The 21,366-nt window shown below is 31.4% G+C and overlaps 2 protein-coding genes across 5 annotated transcripts; one reads left to right on the top strand and one right to left on the bottom strand.

Moving 5' to 3' along the window:
• Positions 1–10,724: 10,724 nt before the first annotated feature.
• On the bottom strand, positions 10,725–14,554 carry LOC107005472. Its single transcript, XM_015204071.2, has 4 exons — positions 13,860–14,554; positions 11,973–12,410; positions 11,359–11,662; positions 10,725–11,007 (listed from the first exon to the last, which is right to left on the bottom strand). Exons 1-4 carry the CDS (start codon positions 14,256–14,258, stop codon positions 10,871–10,873), a joined length of 1,278 nt encoding a protein of 425 aa, XP_015059557.1. The 5' UTR covers positions 14,259–14,554; the 3' UTR covers positions 10,725–10,870.
• A 1,775-nt stretch (positions 14,555–16,329) lies between these two features.
• Positions 16,330–21,366, top strand: LOC107005378. 4 transcript variants are annotated; one of them, XM_015203959.2, is made up of 9 exons: positions 16,330–16,483; positions 17,285–17,429; positions 17,543–17,629; positions 17,906–18,033; positions 19,288–19,384; positions 19,482–19,559; positions 19,652–19,877; positions 20,429–20,649; positions 20,844–21,366. In XM_015203959.2, the coding sequence occupies exons 1-9, from the start codon at positions 16,419–16,421 to the stop codon at positions 20,865–20,867; spliced, it is 1,071 nt and encodes a 356-aa protein (XP_015059445.1). In that variant the 5' UTR covers positions 16,330–16,418; the 3' UTR covers positions 20,868–21,366. The 4 variants fall into 4 exon arrangements, with proteins under 4 accessions (XP_015059445.1, XP_015059447.1, XP_015059444.1 ...); XM_015203961.2 differs by lacking the exon at positions 16,330–16,483 and adding an exon at positions 16,503–16,596; XM_015203958.2 differs by lacking the exon at positions 16,330–16,483 and adding an exon at positions 16,540–16,791.

The following is a 21,366-nucleotide window of genomic DNA, read 5'->3' as shown; positions in this document are numbered from 1 at the left end:
GGCCCTCATCAAGATGATGACGAAGGAAAATCATAGCCTTCGCCTTATCTTGACTCGATGCTTCATTTCCCTGAGTAATAGTGGCATCAAGACCTTTAGCAGCCAAGTGAATCTCAGCATCGAGTACCCATGAAAGATAATTCTTTCCAGAAATATCTAATGCCACAAACTCAAGTTTGGATAAATTCGACATAATGAAAATTATGAGAGAATATGTGAATTAAATAAAAATATTTATATAATACCTTTGCAAGTAGCAATTTCGTGCTGATAACGTGTTGTAAAGAAAGCTCAGAATGTAAGAAGAAAAAGACAAGAAGTATAAGGTAGAGGAGGGAATTTTCTTATTCAAGTGTGTCATACAATGGTGAAAGATATCTCTATTTATAGTGTTGAGATATCATAGTCACAGGTCACCTTGAAATTTACATAGTTATCATCAAGGTTCATATCACCTTGATATCTTATCACATTGGAAACACTAATACATGAATCCAATTAATTGTTGGATAACTCTAATGGATCATCCATATATACAATGGATTTACAACAAGAAGATTTTTTTAGTATCCTACTAGTAAGAAGGATTTTGAGTTATGCATCATACCTAATAATATCATATTGAATATTGAATTATATATATATATTTTTGTTATTAACGAACTCTTGTTTTATGGTTAATCAAGTTGACTCTTCATACAAAATTAAAGTGTATAAATCACATTTTCCCCTTGTTAATCATGTATTTGTTAAGTTTTCTTAATAATTAATTAATTAAAAAGAATGGTGAAAATAAGTTGTTTTCAAACGGTAAAACTTAATTCCTTTTTCTCTTTTTTTTTCTATGCAAATTAATATGATATTAAATAATTTAATACAGAAATTTTAATAACTCGGTTGATTGTCTACATCACGTCGATGTTGATATCTTTGTAGAACAACATTTACATTTGTATAAATAGTGATATTAGCATGAGCAACATAAATGGTGATTGGTCAATTAGGTACATTAGCAAAAAAGGTTAGTGATTTATTGACTATTCGCAAAATATAGTTGTTTGGATTCTACTTTTACCACGTATATGCAAAGTTAACGTTGAGGAAAGTAGCAAAAGTGAACTAATTATATCAAGTAAATCAAATGGTGGTCAAAACCATGAGTTGTGGTGCGCTGGTTGGAGTGTTTCATTCTTAATAAAAAATTTCGAATTCGAGTTTTAGGTATGGAGAAAACCCTATTAAAAGCACCACCCCCGAATGAATTCAGATTTAGTCGGAGCTTCAATGTAGACTTCGGACACAGAGAGAAAAAAAAAACAAATTGGGCATGTATTTGTGTGAGCGAATAGACGAAAGCAGTGTTTTAAAAAACGTTTTTGGGGCGAGTCTCGAGGCAGGGCATATCAAAAACGCTCCCGGACGTAAATGAAAGACGTAGATTCATAAGATATAAGTTCTAAAATTTGAGGCTTAAGCCCAGAGCATAAAAACGTAAGTTCTGGGCGTAAAAACATACGTCAGAGCGTTTTTAATTTATTTTTAAATTTTTATTTTGCTTTAAATCATATTTTCACTATTAGTGTAATGATAATATTTCTCAAATAGTAGTTATAATATTTTTCTTCTTCATTATTGATTATTAATACTTATCACAAATAAAAATTAAATCATTGAAAGGTTTACTTTTGCTTATTTTATTAGTAATGAAACTATAAAATTGAATATAAATGAGACTACGTCCATAGATCCATGGCACTTATGCCACATGTGTTGGGGCTTACGCCTCGCTCTATACTGTATAAAACGCCCCGCTCACGCCCCAGCCTTTTAAAACACCGGACGAAAGTATCAAGTTGGCATGATAAATAGTAAATGGCCTAATATTTGGCACCATGTTTGGGTAGAGCTAAAAGAGGTGTTGGTTAATAAGCTAACTTTTTATTGTGTAGAGCGTGGATGTTGACAATATAAGAATTTTTATAATTTTTCGTAACATATTATTGAACATATATAAATTATTGCACGTTACATAATAGCACAATAGCTTATCTGATTTCCCCTTAGGTTTGAGGTTAGTTACAAAAATCTCAATTAAGTGAAGTTTTCTTTTTAAATTATTGGAACCCAACAAAAGTTATGCTCATAATGTTCTAATAGATTAATTTTATATTTTGGTAGGCGAAAAAATTAAATAAATATAATTGAGAAAATTGTTCAAAATATTTTTAATAATCATGTTATACTAAAATTTAACTTTTCAGCGCGGAAGGCGCTAGCAAATATTATCAATAGTTGACCTTTATGGGAGTTAAAACAAAGATAGGAGAAGCCAAATATTTTCCAAAGTGATGACTCTCTTAAATATTTAAATTATTTTATAAGGGGAAAGATTCAAATATGTTAGCGAACTTTCAGAAATGTCTTATTTATGTCACCCGTTAAAAGTTGGGCTCATCTATGTCATTATCGTTCAAGAAAAGACTCATTCATGTCATTATTTTTAACAGTGGTTTTGCAAAACCATTTTTGACACGTGATCAATTATAATTTGTCCACGTCATCAATTTTTAAAATTAAAAAAATTATAATTTTGAACAAAAATTGAATTAATTTTTTTTTGATTTTTTTAATTAAAAAATTGATTACGTGGCCGAATTATAATTGGTCACGTGTCAAAAAATGGTTTTGAAAACCATTGTTAAAAAATAATGGCATAAATGAGTTTTTTCTTGAACGGTAATGACATAAATTAGCCAAACTTTTAACTGATGACATAAATGAGCCTTTTCTAAAAATTCATAAATGAGTCTTTCCTAAAAATTCAATAGCATATTTGAGCTTTTTCCCTTTTTAATAAAAATTCTAAAATAAAAGTCATGTATTTTATAATTTTCAATTTTGTTACTTTTGTTTATTAAAAAGAGAAATCATGAATTGAAAAGAAATTTACCTTGCACCTTAGCAATGATAATTTTCTTAGGTTTTCAATTGCTTAAAGCTAGAGCCTCTTTGTGTGAAAAATTAAAAGAAAAATATGATCACGATTAAATTATACCGTTTTCAATGATGAAGTAATCTCTTCTTATAATATGGTTCTGAATTGTTAAGTCACTCACCACCATGATAAAAATATATGGGGACATTAACTATTTTAATAATCCACAAAGATTTAAATAAAGTAATTATACAATACTAGATAACACATTAGCTTAGTGTAGTTAAGTATTAAAATATAAAGTTAGTAAGTTAGTGGAAAAGAGGAAAAATTGACAGTGGTACATTAAGTACATAAAATTAAATTGTTAAACATTAAAGTTAGGTTAAAAGTATTTAAATCAAATTGTTTAGTGTTACAATTAAGTCAAATTAGAAAAAATTAACCAGTCATATTGACCTGTTAAAGTAAAAACAAGTCCTATTAAACTGTTAAGTATAAAATTAAATAAAAAATAAGTGATATTAAATTGTTAAGTAATGAAATTAAGTAGAAAATAAATTATATTAAACTTTTATGTATTTAAGTTAAGTCACATAATAAACTAAAAGTGTTAACAAGTCAAATTAAACGGTTAAGTATTAAAGTTTAAGTCAAACTAGGAAGAGTTAACAAGCCATATTAAATTGCTAAGTAAGAAATTAGTCATATTAAATTGCTAATTAACATTTAAGTTAAATCCCATATTAAACCTGAAGAGTAAACAAGACGAATTAAATTATTAAGTATTAAAGTTAAGTCAACTAGGAAGAGTAAACAAGTCATATTAGAATGTTAAGTATTAAAGTTAAGTCAAACTAGAAAGAGTCAGCTAGTCATATTAAATTGTTAAGTAGAAAACAAGTCCTTCTAAACTATTAATTAGTATTTGTTATGAAACTATATAAATTTAGAAGAAGAAAAAAGTAGGGAGAAAGAAAAGACTTCTTATTTCTCTTGAAGTATATTCAGGATTCATAGATCTTTCACAAATCTTATTTACAATGAAGGAAAACCCTTTATTTATAGGGAAAACCTTACTTGGTCCCCAAGTAGGATTTCTAACCATATCCTACAAGGACTCAACATAATTAGACATTCACTATAATACGAATTGTTTATAACACTCCCCCTTGAATGTCGGTAGATTATGCGCCTCGTTAAAACCTTACTAGATAAAACCCAGTGGGAAAAAAATCTAGTGAAGAAAAAAGAGTACACATAGCTAATAATACGCATTATAGATGTCTCATTAAAAACCTTACAAAGAAAACCCAATGGGACAAAACCTTGTGAGGAAAAAAGAGTACATCGCGTATTAACTCCCCCTGATAACAACATCAATTCAGAGACTAGAATATTCGTTTTCCAATCTTGTGTATCATCTTCTTGAAAGTTGTAGTTGATAGAGACTTGGTGAATAAATCAACAATAATGTTACTTGAACATACCTCTTGCATGTTGATATCACCATTCTTGGGAGCTCATGAGTAGAAAAACCTTGACGAAATATGTTTTCTTCTATCTACTTTTATGAATCTTTCCTTCAAGATCAAAGATTTCTGCAAGTTCCTTACTTTAACTTCTTTAAGCAAATAATCTATTGCCTTTTGAAAACTCTTCAAGAGTTTCAATTCTAGTTATCAACTTGCATAACAATATTTGCATATGCTTCATGCATTTTGAATCGATTTAATCCTTATAAAGATTATAAACAAGTTCTCCAAAACTTGCACATACTTTAGATTTTGAATCCTTCGTGACTTTTCATATTAATTTTGTCAAGTGATAACATTCAATATTAAATGTATGATATATTCTAGTGACTAGATTGCAAGTCAAATAAGCTTTACGCTTACCAAGATGCATCATTCCACTTTTCACTTGATAATTATTTCTACACAAGCATGCTTTAATAGATGTAGAATTCATATCCTCATAATCTTTTACAATATTGCGCGCTATTGTATCAAAGATATCGTCAACGATATACCATTTTGTATCGATTGACAATACGACAAAACTTATTGAGATCTCATCACTTCATTATTTTTAGGTAGCTACCCCTCTCATGAGGTTTCATAAAGTCTTATGTCGTAGGCTCTACAAGAGCACATTGTCTCCTTATTATGATCATTTTGATTTTTTTTGATTCTCCCCCCTTTTCAAGGATTATTATATTTAGAATTGATTAGTCTATCATGCTTCATGCATGTCGTAGACTCTATCTTTATGGGACATTCAATAGTAGTATTTACAACTTTTGTGTTGCTTCTAATCTCCCCCTTATGTTAGACAAATTAACATATATCTCAATCTTTTGGAAAATCTATCTTTGTGCTTCATAGTATATTCATTAATCATATATTGCACATCAAAATTATCAGATGAAAACTATTTGGTCCCTGACCATAAATCAATTAACAGAAAAATTGATCATAACTTATTGGTTTGATTCATACAATTATGTTTATATGTAATATCATATTTCAGATCAACATATGAAAACTTTATTTTCATAAGCAATGATTCACTATATGAGATATTTAATGTCACATCATCTTATATATTTATCAATATCAAGATGTATTATCTTGATTTCATATTCTGATAGTTGTGCTCTTAACTCAATTATTTTTGCACAAACAATTTTGTGAATGTCAAACTACTGGTTGACAACAAACGCACATGTGATTATCTTATAGATGCATCCTTTTATTATGTCACATGATAGGTGAACGGACCCATATTCACCTTTTATACTTTTCAGAATTTAGAGATTTAATCTCAACATTAGTTGATCCAATCAACTTGTCATGAGAACAAACAACAAAAGATTTCTTGAAGAATCTTCTAATTTTTCAATGTATGTTCATTACTCAGTATGCATATCTTTGGGATGACCAAATTATTCATGCCAACTAATAAAATTATTAATACTCGTAAACTCCAAGTTTACTAAAGCAAGTTTACTACGTCATGTGCCTTTTGCTTTAGTAAATTTCTGATTTACTATTATATGACTAAATTTCAATTTTATTACTCCAAGAGTAATTTTCAGATTTTTTTTTCCAATTACTTCACCCTTTAGGTGAGTCATGATCCCATCATTGAATGCACTTATCTGAAGAAAATTGTGCATGTAACATATTATTTGTGCCAACATTTTTGCGAACATCAAGTTGCGAGATAATAATAGGCACTTATGAGACCATATAGAAGAAACTTTTATTAGGACCATTAAATATCTAAACAACCCACTAGGTGGATGACTAGGTCCACAAATATCTGTATACGTTCCTAGAACGCAGAGAATTCAATCTCAACTTTCGTTTATGATGATCTCACAATTAATTTGTCTTGTTAACAAGCAGTACAAGAAAATTCACGTCTAGCATGGTGGCTTATCACATCATTCCCTTTAAAGAATGGATCTGTATTTTTACCATTTATCAAAGACTCTCATTCTTCATGAATGGAACACAATCATCTAAGTACATCAAATTTTGATAATTTAGTACCTCATTCCATATTCATGTGCATCATTTAATCAATTGTCTTCTTTTAGACATTTATGCACTGTTACATTTACTTTGGGAAATGGATCTGCTTTAACGAGATATATTTCATGACTAATTTTATCAAAAACTCATTATTTCCCTTAGTCATCATAATATCATCAATATGGTGCATTGTGACTCAAACCCAACGTCTTATGCCATAAATCAATGAGGGACTTGAATCCAACATCTTATCATCATAGTGCATCAGGAGTTTAACCCAATGTCTTACCCTTTTTGTGCGATTAGACGTAAATCCATCGTCTTATTCTTTTGGTGCGATAAAACTTAAATCTATCGTCTTACCCACAATGAGGCTCAACCTCAAGCCTTCAAAATAATTTAATCTTGTCACTTTTGATGATCATTAATATGATCGTACATTATAATTACACACAGAATTGAGATTATTGATTTCTTATAATCAACATTAGTAGTTAATAAATATAGCTTAATAGATCACATACCTCATATAAAGGTTGAAAACATATCTTTCACTAAATTGTGCTTATTCAATTATTAAAATAAATTAAGGAATTCTCTTCTCATCCGTTTAATTTAAACGTATAAAACTTTAAATACTTACTCCAAATGATAACTCAAGGTTTGTCACATAAATAATTATAACGTAAAGATAAATCATACCTTGAAGATATAAGAACCTTATTGCATAACTTATGCAAGATTTCTTTTGCACTTTTCCTGTCTTCTTAATAATTCTTTAAGAATAGAACAATCATGCTGATAACGTGTTATGAAACTATATAAATTTAGAAGAAGAAAAAAGTAGGGAGAAGAGAAAAGACTTCTTATTTCTCTTGAAGTATATTCAGGATTCATAGATCTTTCACAATCTTATTTACAATGAAGGAAAACCCTTTATTTATAGGGAAAACCTTACTTGGTCCCCAAGTAGGATTTCTAACCATATCCTACAAGGACTCTACATAATTAGACATTCACTATAATACGAATTGTTTATAACAGTATTAAAGTTAAGTCACGTATTAAATTAATAATAAAATTTTGATATTACCATGAGAAGTTTTTTGAGTGATTGTGCTTTTTCCATCGACTGTTATTGTCTTGTCATTTTCAAGATAAATTTTTGACTTTTTCGATTCATCAAGTTCTTTGAACAGTGACCTTTTGTCCAACGTGTAGTTGAAGCAATCACTATCAAAGATCCATACGTCATCGTAACCAACATCTATTGAGGAGTCAACCATGAACAAATTATCCTCATCTTGTTGTTGCTTAGTGAAATTGACATGTTGTTGTTCATCCTTCTATTAAGTCCAGCAATCAGCTTTGTTGTGTGCCATTTTTTTTGGAATTAGGACACTGAATATTGCTCTTGATTTGTCGGTGCTCACCTAACCTGATTCTTGTTATCAATTTTGTTGGAGAATAAAGAAAGAAGAAAACAAATGTAAAAGATAAAAGAATAGTTTGAGAGAATTTTCACTTTATATTTTAGATTTATGGGAAAAGGGTCTGATATACCCCTCAACTTTGTCATTTAGAGCTGATATACCCCTTGTTATGAAAGTGGCTCATATATACCCCTACTTGTAAACAAATGGCTCACATATACCCTTTTCCTCTAACGGAAATGAAAAAAAGGGGAAAAGGGTCTGATATACCCCTCAACTTTGTCATTTGGAGCTGATATACCCCTCGTTATAAAAGTGGCTCATATATGCCCTTACCGTTATACAAACGGCTCACATATACCCCTGCCGTTTCAAAATGACTCACATATACCCTTCATTTAACGGAAGTTAAAAAATTAGTTTTAAATTTATATTTATCACTTCTAATTTTTAAAAAAAAATTATTTAGGGGTATATATGATTATTCTATCAAAGTTCAAGGTATATTTTAATTTTTTCATACATAAATTATTTTTTGACTTTTTTAATTATAATTATTTGAGTTTCTTATTCTTATATTGTTTTTTTCTTTCATTACTTAGTTTAAGAAAAAAATTTAAACTATTTTTTTTGTGTTGTAATTTAATTTCATATTCGAAGAAAAAATTTGGTCATCTACAATAAGTTTTACAAGAATATTAGTGAAACATAAATAAATTTGATTATCAAAATAATAATTATAAATTAGTCACTGAGACAAAAAAAAAGTCAAAAAAAAAATGTTTGATGAGGATTAAATTTACTCATATGGGATTATATTTTTTAGAAAAAAATAATAAAATTAGATTAAAAATATTTTTTTTCATTTCAGTTAGATNTATGAAAAAAATTAAAATATACCTTGAACTTTGATAGAAGAATCATATATACCCCTAAATAATTGTTTTCAAAAAATTAGAAGTAATAAATATAAATTTAAAACTAATTTTTTAAAATCCGTTAAATGAAGGGTATATGCGAGCCATTTTGTAACGGCAGGGGTATATGTGAGCCGTTTGTATAACGGTAAGGGCATATATGAGCCACTTTTATAACGAGGGGTATATCAGCTCCAAATGACAAAGTTGAGGGGTATATCAGACCCTTTTCCCTAGATTTATTTTAAAATATAAATCTAAGAAGGAAATATAACTCAGGGGCGGCTTTACAGCTTTGAAAAAAAATATCAATTGCTTTAGGCCCCAAAATTTGAGGGGTCTTATTTTTTATTTTATCTTTTAAAAATAGATTATAAGTAAAACAAAATTAAAAATATCGAATATTATTTATAGAAAATAAAAACTTTTTATAAAAAAAATAAGTAAAAGAAGTTTGACAAATTATGAATACTATGTCTCAAAAAAGATAAATAATTGACTATAATAAACTTCATAAAAATATATATATTCAAATTTAAGACCTCCATTACGATTTAGCTTTACGTCACCGACATATCAAAGTCGCCTTTGATATAAGGTTGGGGACATCTTTCCTTCTTTCAGATTTTGCAATCATTTAGATCTTTCATATCTTGTTAATATCCCTTATTACTCGTAATCTTCTAATTCTTTTTATTTAGTTTCTTTCTACGGTTAAGCAATCTTTGTTTCTCTTTATGTATTTAAAGATGATCAATGTCATATACAAACTACAAGTTTTTGCAAAATCCTTCTGCCTTACTAGGCTCAAGTGAGATATCTCCTCATATTGTTGAATGTCACTAAACGAAATAAAGGATTTTGGAGCAATTATTTTGCATCAATAATATGATTACAACTATATTATAATTAGCAACAATAATAAAGGGAAAATTATGCAGTTAAGCAAATTTATACTAGTTAATTACTCATCATAGCTATAATTTGCTATTATTATCATTCACGACTAACATTATACATTAATTATGTGAGCTGACTCCGAGTTTGTATAATTAGCCACATTTGTATATGTATAATTGGACAGAATACACAAATACATATGTATAATACACAATTATCTGATCAATATACATATACAATTCACCTCTCTCCCACTCTCTACCCTCTCTCCTCTCTCTCCCACTCTCGCTCGCCTCTCTCCTATCTCTCTCAATCTCGCTTGCTTTGTATACAAATGCATATGTATAATATACAATTATCTAACCAATATACATATACAATTCACCTCTCTCCCACTCTCTAGCTTCTCTCGCTCGCCTCTCTCTTCTCTCCCAATCACGCTCGCCTCTCTCCTCTCTCTCCCAATCTCGCTTGCCATATATACAAATACATATGTATAATATACAATTATCTAACCAATATACATATACAATTCACCTCTCTCCCACTCTCTAGCTTCTCTCGCTCGCCTCTCTCTTCTCTCCCAATCACGCTCGCCTCTCTCCTCTCTCTCCCAATCTCGCTTGCCATATATACAAATACATATGTATAATATACAATTATCTAACCAATATACATATACAATTCACCTCTCCCACTTTTTGCCCTCTCTTGCCTCTCTCTCTCCCAGTCTCGCTCGCCTCTCTCCTCCCTATAACATGTAGCTACAAATTGTAATTATCAAATTATAGCTATGGAGAGTAATTAGACTATTTTTTAGTGGCTATATGTGAAAATTTATAATAATAAATATGGTTGTCCATCAATTTTGTTCCTCACATATAGGTGCTTATAGTAGTGAATTCTAAAAGCTTTTTCCAAATGTTGTAAGACAAGAGAGCATAAACAAAAGCAAAAAAGAAAACTAACAATAAATCCATAAAATTATTCATGGAAATTTATCATAAGCAAGAAGAAAATTTTCATCAATTTAACAGTGTCCAAGGAACCATACAAGTACAACCATATCATGGATCCATACTACATGTCTTATACTATACAATTTCAATGAGCGACGACATAAATACACAGCAAATTAATAATTCAAGAAACGCCAACGGTTTTACCAAGCAACCAGAGCATCAGTGTCAGCTCTATTCCGAAAATGGTGTGAAGAGAAGTTCTGTCTAACATGAAACCATATATCGTAACTCCTGCTCGATTATTCTCAAAATATGTCACTGCAACACCATCCATATATTAATATAAGTGATCATTAGTCTGTTCAAACCAATTATGCATTCATATATGAGTTTAACTTATATGCATTGATATTGTAAAGATTTTTTAGTTTAGAATTATCATATCATAGTGACCTACAATCACAAGAAGTAATTGTTACCTAAATCTTTATATTGTGAGTGCATAAATTATTCATATAGTACTACTTCCGTTTCAGTTTGTTTGTCTAGTTTGATTTGACACGAAGTTTAAGAAAGTAAAATAGATTTTGGGATCTTCTGGTCTTAAACTAAATATATGTATGTACCAAAATGTCATTTAAAACGGAGGGCTAAGTGATATGAGCATACCTAGAGCCTGTCTTTTTTGGAACGAGATTGTACTATAGGCATACGAGGGGACAAACTTTGTATTATCCAGTTCATCCTCTTCATCTCCAACATCCTCTGCATCAGATGATCCGTTATAACCATTGTTGCAATCTACTTGATGAGCTGCTGGAGGAGACTCAGTCTCAGCCCAATGATACGAGTCTATTGTCGCGCAGGCATGCCATTTTGCAGCGAGGCATGTCACTGATTGTGCCTTGTGAGTAATTCTTGTTGCACTCCGCAACAGTATCATCAGTCCAGCAAGAAGGCTGACGGAACACAGCTGCATGTATAAAGGACCAAAATATTTAGTTCCACAAATAGACAGAGGCGAATTCATAATTTAGAGTTCAAAGTAAGTGTGATTATGTGTATGCATTTTCATATATTTGCTCATATCTTGGTCCAAGGACCGCAAATTATCGTCTAATATTTGCTCATATATTTTCCCAACCAACTTATAGATAAATATTAGACTTCTATCCAACGTTGTAATAACTTACAAAATTTTAGACCAAATAAAAAGATGATCATAACTTAGAAGCAATAACAAATAAGGAACGCTAGTTAATGAGATCACGAGAATGCATTACCGCAAGTTCACCACTCTTATAGACACGTAGATCTGCATTTGGGCGTGTAGTCAGTAGTAGGGAGGCAAATAGACTTGCTGTGATAAATATCAATGCCCACAAGATGAATACGCGGAACCTATGGCTAATAATTCTCAAATGCCTCCTGATCCTGAGGTGTTCTCTCAACACAGATTCAACATCAGAATCCACATGGAAGAGTACTTGAGCGAAATCCTGTAGTCGGAGAATCTGAAGGTAACATATCAAGCGGAAAAGGACACAAACTAAGAAGAACACGACCGTTCTGTAGAACCACGAGCTCAGCTCCAGAATGCAGGCGATGACATTGCCCAAGAACGGGATTCCGCTTCCACCTGAGCTGTACCACCAAATCTTGTATGTGCTTTCAGCAACAAAACATGGAAGGACAAAAATGAATAGGATCTTCGTCGATCTCTGCATATTAATAAGAGGAGAGAATATAGTTTTACGTCATGTTGTTGAAATGCACATAGCAGTTATTGCTAGTACAAAACAAGAATCAACATACCATGTCCACTGATTTGAACAAACATAATTTCAGGCATCTCCGAACATACAACAACGACATATCCAATGAAATTCCAGAACGTGGTGTAGATTTAGCTGTTCTTAGTTTATCAATCATGGAGTAACTATTCAATCTACATTTATGAATGGAACTCTCGACTCTTCAGGACTGTCTCAACATGTTTGGGGGTCTAATTCCAAACATTATAAAGAGGCCTATGTTTTTTAGTTGATAATATAAATTGAATAATTATAATATATATATATATATATATATATATATATATATATAGTGTGATCCTGCAAAGGAGGTCTGGAGAGGGGATATATGTAGACATTATGAACTAAGAATGCAAATGATGTAAAATTTCAATGAAAATTATATAATATAAAGTTGAAACAATAAAACAGGATTCAAAAATTTTAAAATATGATGATATTAAAATAGTGTAGCGATGAGTTTGATAAGTTAATAAATAATATTAAAATAGTGTTGATTAGTTTTAGTGCTTGATCTTTGAATAAGACACCAAAAACAAAATTGATCTTTTTATAACACACAACAATAGATATCACATAATGTAGAATGTTTGAAGATTTGAGAGACTTAAAAATATTCAATAATGAAAGAATTTAAAATAGTAAAGAGGAGAATAAAGAAAAGTAAGTATAAAAACACAATATTGTTGGTTCATGATAATAGTCAAAATATAAATGAGCTAGACAACAAAATAGATAGCCACATACGAAATTAAAAAGGATACGACGATAAACTAGCCACAAAAGAATCTCGAAAAGACACTATAATCAACCAAACAATATTCAATTTCTCAATTATATTTTCTATTCGAAAAATTATTTTCAAACTTTTCAGTACATGAAATTTTCTTAACAATACAAACACACATCTCTGACAGAAAGTAGGGGCGCCAAACAAGCGATTGCTTTAGTGGCCTTATGGCCGAGACGGCCCTGCATGAAGTCATACTAGAGAAAAATCGAATTTCGACCATCTGATCATTAAAGGAAAAACCTTTACTACTATATATCCAACTTCTTCTTTTCTCCATAGATCCTATCAGGAGGATCTACATACCTACCAGCATGACTCGAACCCTCAATCTAATCGGTTGATTGTAATAGGTACTCAACCACCCGAGCACGCCTCGCTTGTCTTTTACTATCAAACTAAATCAACTCCAAATCATTCATATTAAACACATCATTTACCATATGAAATTGAAAAACTCAGAAAGAAACAGAGTTAAAGGAACAGAACATCTTTAAAAACAAACTATGAAATCGTGCACGAGAGAGAGAGATTGCTGAGAGGAAGAGGGGAAAAAAAATACATACATTGAGCTGTTGTGTGTAGCAGTTTCTAACAGTCTCACTCTCATCACAAAGTTTATCCAGGAACAAGAACCTCCGAAGTCCATATTTCTTATTGAACCTCGAAAGACAGATGAACGACAGAGCAGCAACGCTGCTCATCGACAGCTGAGTAACACAGTCATAAGTCCTACTATGATCAGCATCGCACTCGCTACAAGCCAGTAGATAATGAGACAGCCATGGCACAACAAAAGTTAGCAAACTAAATACAAACCAAGACAAACAAGCAGACGAAGGGTTCGATTGATCCACACACATCCACTTAAACCACGTCCTAAAACTCCTCAATTCATCATACATGTGTGAACCACTTCGAACTAATACCGTCTTATTTTCCAAAGCTTCATCCTCGTCCGCCATATTTATACTGTCAATGCATATAACTTAAACAGTCGCCTTTGTTAGCGCAAAAATTTGTTCATGGAGAGAGAACAAAATGTTGTAAAATATTAAATGATAATGAGTTGATTTTTTTTACAAGGGGAAGAAAAAAAGGTGCAATAAATGGTTGGTTATATTGGAAAGTAGAGGAGGATAATGGATGAATCAAGTTCCTATTCCTCAAATTTTAATTTTTCTTTAACCACAAAAAGTAGTTGGAATCATCAAAAGGTTAAGGGATTCCTTGTGGATTCTTCCAATCAATGGACATTACATATAGTATGATCAATAAATAGAGGTTGGGATTGCAATGGAGTTATTATTATTTTTTATAGATAGAAGAACCCATGGAGCTTGTGATTCAAGGTGCACTTTTTACTGATCTAAGCTTCCGTGATCAAACAGCTCATTTTCACCGGTTGAGTCAATGATGGAGTGGTAAATAGTCCTTTATCTTTAATCAAGAGGTCTCAGGTTTGAATCTTCTTGGGTATGAAGTCACCTGTGTTAGGGAGTGTCTTACCCCATTGTGAAACTTCTAAGCGCGAATCTGAGCGTATTTAATCAAGCTCCAATGTGAATAACAAACACTAGGTGAAAAACCAATAAACATTCGATTTTTATATACTATATATATATACATTACTTTTCACAAGTTCTACGGAACAATATCATTATAAACTTGAGATTTTAATAACAACAAACAGGTCATAAACAAAATATATATAAATGATGGGGTAAATATAAAAAATTGGATTTAACTTTAAAAGATCCCAAAAAATAGAATTTGGCCCAAAAACTTGTTTTGGTATAATACATTGATGTGTCAATTAACTTGACTTTATTTTACATTTATACCCTCCAACTTTGGGGTACACAAGTAGACATTTAATTTTGTATAAAGTTGTAACAAGTAGACAAATGAGTCCTATGTGACATAATACATGTAGGACACCACGTATGATGCAAATTGTCATGTAAAATGTAACGTATAATATGCATATCTATTTATTTAACTTTATACATATTTATAGCCAAAGATAAAAGACATAAATGTGAGTTAAAGCTAAATTAAATGACATATTTCATGAATTTCATCATTTGAATAAATAATCAGCATTAGTTTAATATAGGAAATAGTTTGACAAATCTTTGTGGGTACGAGATTTGAACTAAAAATTCTACTCCCTGTTTAAAAACAATGACTTCCATTCTTTTTAGTCAATTTAAAAAGGAATGACTTTTTTTGTAGTAATATTTTAATTTCACCTTTCCACGTAATATGTTTAAGATACAAAATTAAATAACAATTTTGTATATTTGATATAACTTTAATTTAAAATCATAAGATTCAAAAATCTTTTTTATTTTCTTAAATTCTGTATTAAGTCAAATCTGGACCATTCTTTTTGTTCGAAAGAAAGTATATATACTCTCTTTTAACTTTGTTTTTGCGTGTAGTTTACCTTTTAGCCTTATCAACATATCCTCCATGCATGGATAGTGAAATTTCCCCCCAATTGATACACAATCATGCATCATCCCTAATGATTCATTTTTTCTTCTCACAAGAGAAACCCTAATAATTAGCGGTGGACCCACCCTTATTCAAGTGGTGTCAAGTTATATGTTGTAATTTTTTTTTAGTTCGTTTTGAAAAAAAGAACACATTTTTATATTAAGTAACGGTTTGTAGTCATATAAAGTTCAATAATTCATTTTAGACCATAAATTTTAAAAGATTTCCTTTATTTTTGAGTCAAACTACATCACACAAAATGAAATAAAAAGAGATTTAGATGTTGCAAGATTAATCTAATGGTTAAGGTATTGCAAAAATTCCAAGCTTGATACACACACTACATTTTCTGTGCCACATTTATTTATCAATCAAGCCCGATTCACATATATTATATTTATTTTTTCAATTTCCTCTCTAGATCACTTATCTTCCTATTTATTTTTATTTAAAAATGTATTTGATATTAAAAAAAAATATATGTACGTACTAGTATATCTAATTTGAAAGTTGGTACAAAATTATTTATCAATAAACAATATGTAATTATTTCATAGTAATATATTTTGTGAAATCAGGTTGTTTCCAAAAGAAAAAAAAAAAATAAAATTAGTAGAATAATGTCCAAATTTTTGAACTATACTGGTGAACCCCACAACCATCTCTCGCCATTTTTCGACTGCAGGTACTTTTCTTCTCCCATTGCTACCTAATTTCTTGTCGTATCTGCAAAATTATGCTCTGTAGCTATTAATATGTACTCATTTGTTGAGCTGAAATGCTGAATTTGAGATTTTTGTATGTACTTGAGTTCCATTTCATGGCTAACTGCTCTAAATCTTCAAATTTTGTGTTGATTACATTGTTGTTTCTTTTCATTTTTTGGGTTTCCTTTTTCAATTTTTCTCACTTTAAGTGTTCTTTTTCTGGGCTTAAGAACGTGTTGAAGACCCTAAATAAGTTGGTTATTTCTAGCTTGTACCTGCGTGCACGGTATACGTATATTCTTTTTAAAATTGAATATAGCTCATTCAATTATCACTATTAATTTTGTTTATTTTGATTTTTTCTGCGTTTGGTACTTAAAAAAATTGGAATTAGTACATAGCTATTTCAGTAGTAGCTAATGGAAATCTAGGGTTAGTCACATATTTTGCTGTTTAGCTACAAAATCAGTCGGTTGCTAAATTCAGTTTTTTAATCCTTTGAAAAATTAGCTCCTTTAATTATGAGATAATGGTAAAAAATCACACACTTGAAGCATAACTTTTTTGAGGTAGAAAATGCAAATAATTAGCTCGTTTCGAGATGCGTTTCGATAAATAGTTGGTGATAGTTCAGGTAGGAAACATAAGTAAAAAGTGATACTTAAGCTGTGTTTTTTTACTATTGTCTCTATAGTATTTATTTTCTTTTTCCACCCTTCAATTTAAATATATGTGCTTATTCGAAATTACCTTAATTCTGTTTGGTCAATTTAATGTAGTGAGGAAAGGAGAGTACTAACAAGTACCACAACGATTGTCAAAATGAAGAGTAGCAATCAGACATGGGATCCATTGGTTGAGGAGTTCACTTTTGCAGCAAATTCAGCTCCGTTCAGTAATTGTCATGCTTCGACTATTGTTGAGGTTGTGATAAATTTTAGTCGTGGATCAGTGATTAGCTAGATGACAGAATATAGCTGATTTAGTTTTTCATTTACTGATGTATTGAGATTGCGATTGATTTGGTTCTTATAAAGGTGAATAAGGATCATTTCTTGGTTGCTTATTTCGGTGGTACAGTAGAGGGAGCTCCTGATGTGAAAATTTGGGTACAAACTTTTAAGGTAATCACATCCTGTACAACTTATAGCTTGAGTTCTCTAACTTATTGGTGGTTTATTGTGTTTCCTTCGTATCAGATACTGTTTGCTTTTTTAGTTTCAAACCAATTACTGATTTGAGTTGATAATTCGTTTATATCAGCTAAGTCATTTTCAGAACATACAATTGACCTTTCCTAAATAGCATTACAAACTTATTCATACGCCAAGCTCCATACGACTTATCTTTTTTAATCTTTATGGGAAAATGAAACTGAAAACATGGAACATTTTGAGCAGGATGGCCATTGGACTGCTCCTGTTATTGTCGATGAGCAATTTAATGTTCCAATGTGGAATCCTGTACTGTTTAAGCTTCCTTCCAGTGAAATACTCTTATTCTATAAAATCGGGCAAGAGGTACAGAAGTAAGTATATTCAGGCTTCCTTCTTCTTTTTTATCTAGTGGCTAAATCATATTATGTAGATATCTGATCAGACATAGACATCCATAAGATTGTTTAAGCTTTTAATATTTCATAGAATGACGCGACGTGGTACTGTGCGCAACACTAACTTATTAAAAGAAGGATACAATTTGGGAGTACATTCACAAGCATATATAGACTTGTATCTGTGAAACATTTTCAGCATCTCAGTAGAAAACTAAAAGGATGTGTCATGGTACTTACGTTCCATCATTATAGTGAAACTTGAAGAACTGAGATAACTTTTTGATATTATGATGCCATGAAATATTACAAGTGTTAGCGGAAAATCAAATTAGTAGACATGAATTCTCAAATTAAAATTCTATATCAAGATGAAGTTATTCACATTTCTAGGCTCTGTTTTGTGCATAAAGCCATAGGTGTTGCATTTCATACAAAGCTGTGTTTTGCGCATAAAGTCTAATAGTAATATAAGTAGTTTTGTAAGTCTTAATTGTATTTCCTTACATCTCGACTATGTATTAAATTAATTATAGAATAATCGAGAAAATTTTAATATTATCTTCAAGTGTGTTGACTTCTCGTTTCATGCAATAATGGTAAGCTAGATGCATTCTAAGATGATGATAATTCCTTGGTTACGCATACTAATCGAGTTACATCACAATTCATTGCTGAATTTACATCAATACTATCTTTACTACTTTGTTGAATACAATTGTTATTTACCACGTCCATGGGATTATGTTCAAACTTGCCTCTTATCGCGGACATCACTAATTAAACACTATACTATCAATACTTCTCAACATCTTGTTGAACATGTATACTCTGTCATTCATTAGTTTCTGATATCATTTAGTTACTTCTGTCATTTCACCCCTTAATGCACTAATATGTTGTTTTCTGAGTGATCCCACTTCATTGCTTATGCAAGGTTCTCTAACTTTAGAGCGTTATCCAGTTTGTCAGCTTACCTAAATTTGCGATTTCTCAAAAGCTGAATAGCAAGGCCTACTTCCAATTTCATTTTCTGTCAGCCAAATTAGATGACCTAGTTAGCATTCCTAAATTCAAAAAATTATTTGGCTGAACTTTTCTAAATTTTATAATTCTTAAATCTTGTTTTAGACGATAACTTAATCAGGACAAGAAACAAAGACAATTATGCAGTATAATCAGGACAATAACTTCGTGCTCCCGATACTTGCTGATGGTTTTGTACATTAGATGGAGCGGGTGCTTGAAGAGGTCTTATGATGGTGGTGTTACTTGGACGGAAAGAGAACAACTTCCTCCTGGTATATTGGGGCCAATAAAAAACAAGGCATGAATATGAACAATTCAGTACTACAAATTCCATGCTATCTTAGATGTAACATATCTGATAAGTTAAAAATAAGATTTTCACTTATTTTCATTAGCCTATCATGCTGGAAAGTGGTTCTTTGCTATGTGGATCATCGGTGGAGAGTTGGAACTCTTGGGGAGCATGGATGGAGGTTGTACTAAATAGTTGAGTAAAACGCTAAAAATATCCATTCATAGTGTGCTCGGAATGAACTAAAGATATGCATACATTTCTTTACTACAGATGACTACTGATTCAGGTAGGACGTGGAGAAAGTATGGTCCAATATATATCGAGAATAACCCTCTTAGTGTGATTCAACCCGTTCCTTATCAGACTGCAAATGGGACATTGCGTATTCTTCTAAGATCATTCTCTGGCATCAATAAAATCTGCATGTCGGAGTCCCATGATGGTGGTTATACTTGGAGTTATGCAAAGCCTACTGAATTGCCCAATCCTAACTCAGGTAACGATTTAAGAAAGTACAGTTCAGCTTTAGGTTGTTTGAAATTATGTATCTATACTACAATGGTTACAAACTCGGTTTGTTGCTCTCCTTAGCTACAAGACATTTTTATAGGTGACCAAACTTACATGTTTGCTGAAAGGCATAATATATAGATACTTTAACTTTGCTTCAACCGACAACTAAACACTCCAAATTTTAGTATGCACATGCAGACACCTCAACTATCAGTTGAACACTTCAACTTATATAATTGATCATCTAGACACCTCTAAATTTTGTGTCACGTCACCATGGGGTATCCACAAGACATAGAGGGAATGAGTTGGAGTGTATAGTTGCCGGTTGAGACGAAGTTGGCGTGTCTAGACGTGCACTCTCAAAGTTGGAGTTCTTACTTGCCGACTGAGGCCAAATTTGGGTGTCTGTTTATGTATTATGCCTTTATGAAACTATATATGTGAACATTAGTAATATGACTTTACAGGAACATATGAGGAGCAGTTATTCATTCCGACATAGTTATGAATTATATGATATTTCATAAGCAGGGATTGATGGGGTTAAGCTGAAAGATGGACGTCTTTTGCTTGCGTACAATACCATTTCTAGGGGTGTGCTCAAGGTAGCACTCTCAGAAGATGATGGAGACTCGTGGCATGATGTTGTCACACTCGAGGAACCTGTAGGCGAGTTCTCTTATCCAGCTGTTATCCAAGCTAGCGATGGATTAGTTCACATAACTTATACATACAACAGAACACAAATTAAGGTAAGTACAATTTGGTGAACTTCTTGGCTAGGTTATTTATGATAATATGTTTTAATACCTACTAATTACTATCCATTTTTCACCTATTGACGTGTATGAAACTTATTTTAACTTGGTTGTTCCGATTGCCCAAGTTATGGCACTAGTAGACTACTTAGGCAATATTCCTTCTCTTTCTTTTTAATTGTCTGCAGCATGTAGCCTTTCAACCCAACTAATGGAGTACAGCAACATGAGAGATAAAGAAGGGGATCCTTATATTAAGTTAGAAGTTAGTTCTCTTCAGCAGAGGATGATCACGTAGACTGTGATAAGCTATGTAACCAATAGAGGTGTGTTTAAGTATCGTCCATGCAAGAGATTGTTCTTTGTGTTTGCTGTTTGCACCTTCATTTCCATGGAAAAGGACTGTGTTGTTCACACTTCACACTATCCTTAGGGGGGGAACTAGCTTGTTCTTCACGCTACTTGAAATCATCGATAGTTATCCATGATTTTGTTTTGGATTTTGATTAAAGAGACATCTAAGTTTCTTGTGCTAGTTTGCTTAGGCCAAGTTTAAGTGACTGTTAATGAAAAAGGTTTTGATCATTTCCTCCTGGAGTAGTGTAAAGATGTTTTAGTGTTATGAAATTCTCCCTTATCAGTTATTTGTAGCAAACCTATGGCTGATGGTATAGTTTAAGGAAACTCAGAAACAACCGCTTAGCAAGACCT

Source organism: Solanum pennellii, chromosome 12 (assembly GCF_001406875.1).
Source record: "Solanum pennellii chromosome 12, SPENNV200".
Lineage (NCBI taxonomy): Eukaryota > Viridiplantae > Streptophyta > Magnoliopsida > Solanales > Solanaceae > Solanum > Solanum pennellii.
The sequence above is the reverse complement of the archived record's forward strand: the minus strand, read 5'-3'. Positions and strand labels throughout refer to the sequence as shown.

Bases quoted from the DNA above. Each gene is read 5' to 3' on its own strand.
- LOC107005472 (XM_015204071.2), bottom strand. From the start codon at position 14,258: ATGGCGGACGAGGATGAAGCTTTGGAAAATAAGACGGTATTAGTTCGA. The intron at 12,411-13,859 runs GTATGTATTTTT...ATTAATATGCAG, and splicing joins GCTACACACAACAGCTCAAT to AGATCGACGAAGATCCTATT. The intron at 11,008-11,358 runs GTATGCTCATAT...ATGGTGTTGCAG, and splicing joins CCAAAAAAGACAGGCTCTAG to TGACATATTTTGAGAATAAT.
- LOC107005378 (XM_015203958.2), top strand. From the start codon at position 16,577: ATGCTGAATTTGAGATTTTTGTATGTACTTGAGTTCCATTTCATGGCT. The intron at 17,430-17,542 runs GTTGTGATAAAT...GTTCTTATAAAG, and splicing joins ATGCTTCGACTATTGTTGAG to GTGAATAAGGATCATTTCTT. The intron at 20,650-20,843 runs GTAAGTACAATT...AATTGTCTGCAG, and splicing joins ACAACAGAACACAAATTAAG to CATGTAGCCTTTCAACCCAA.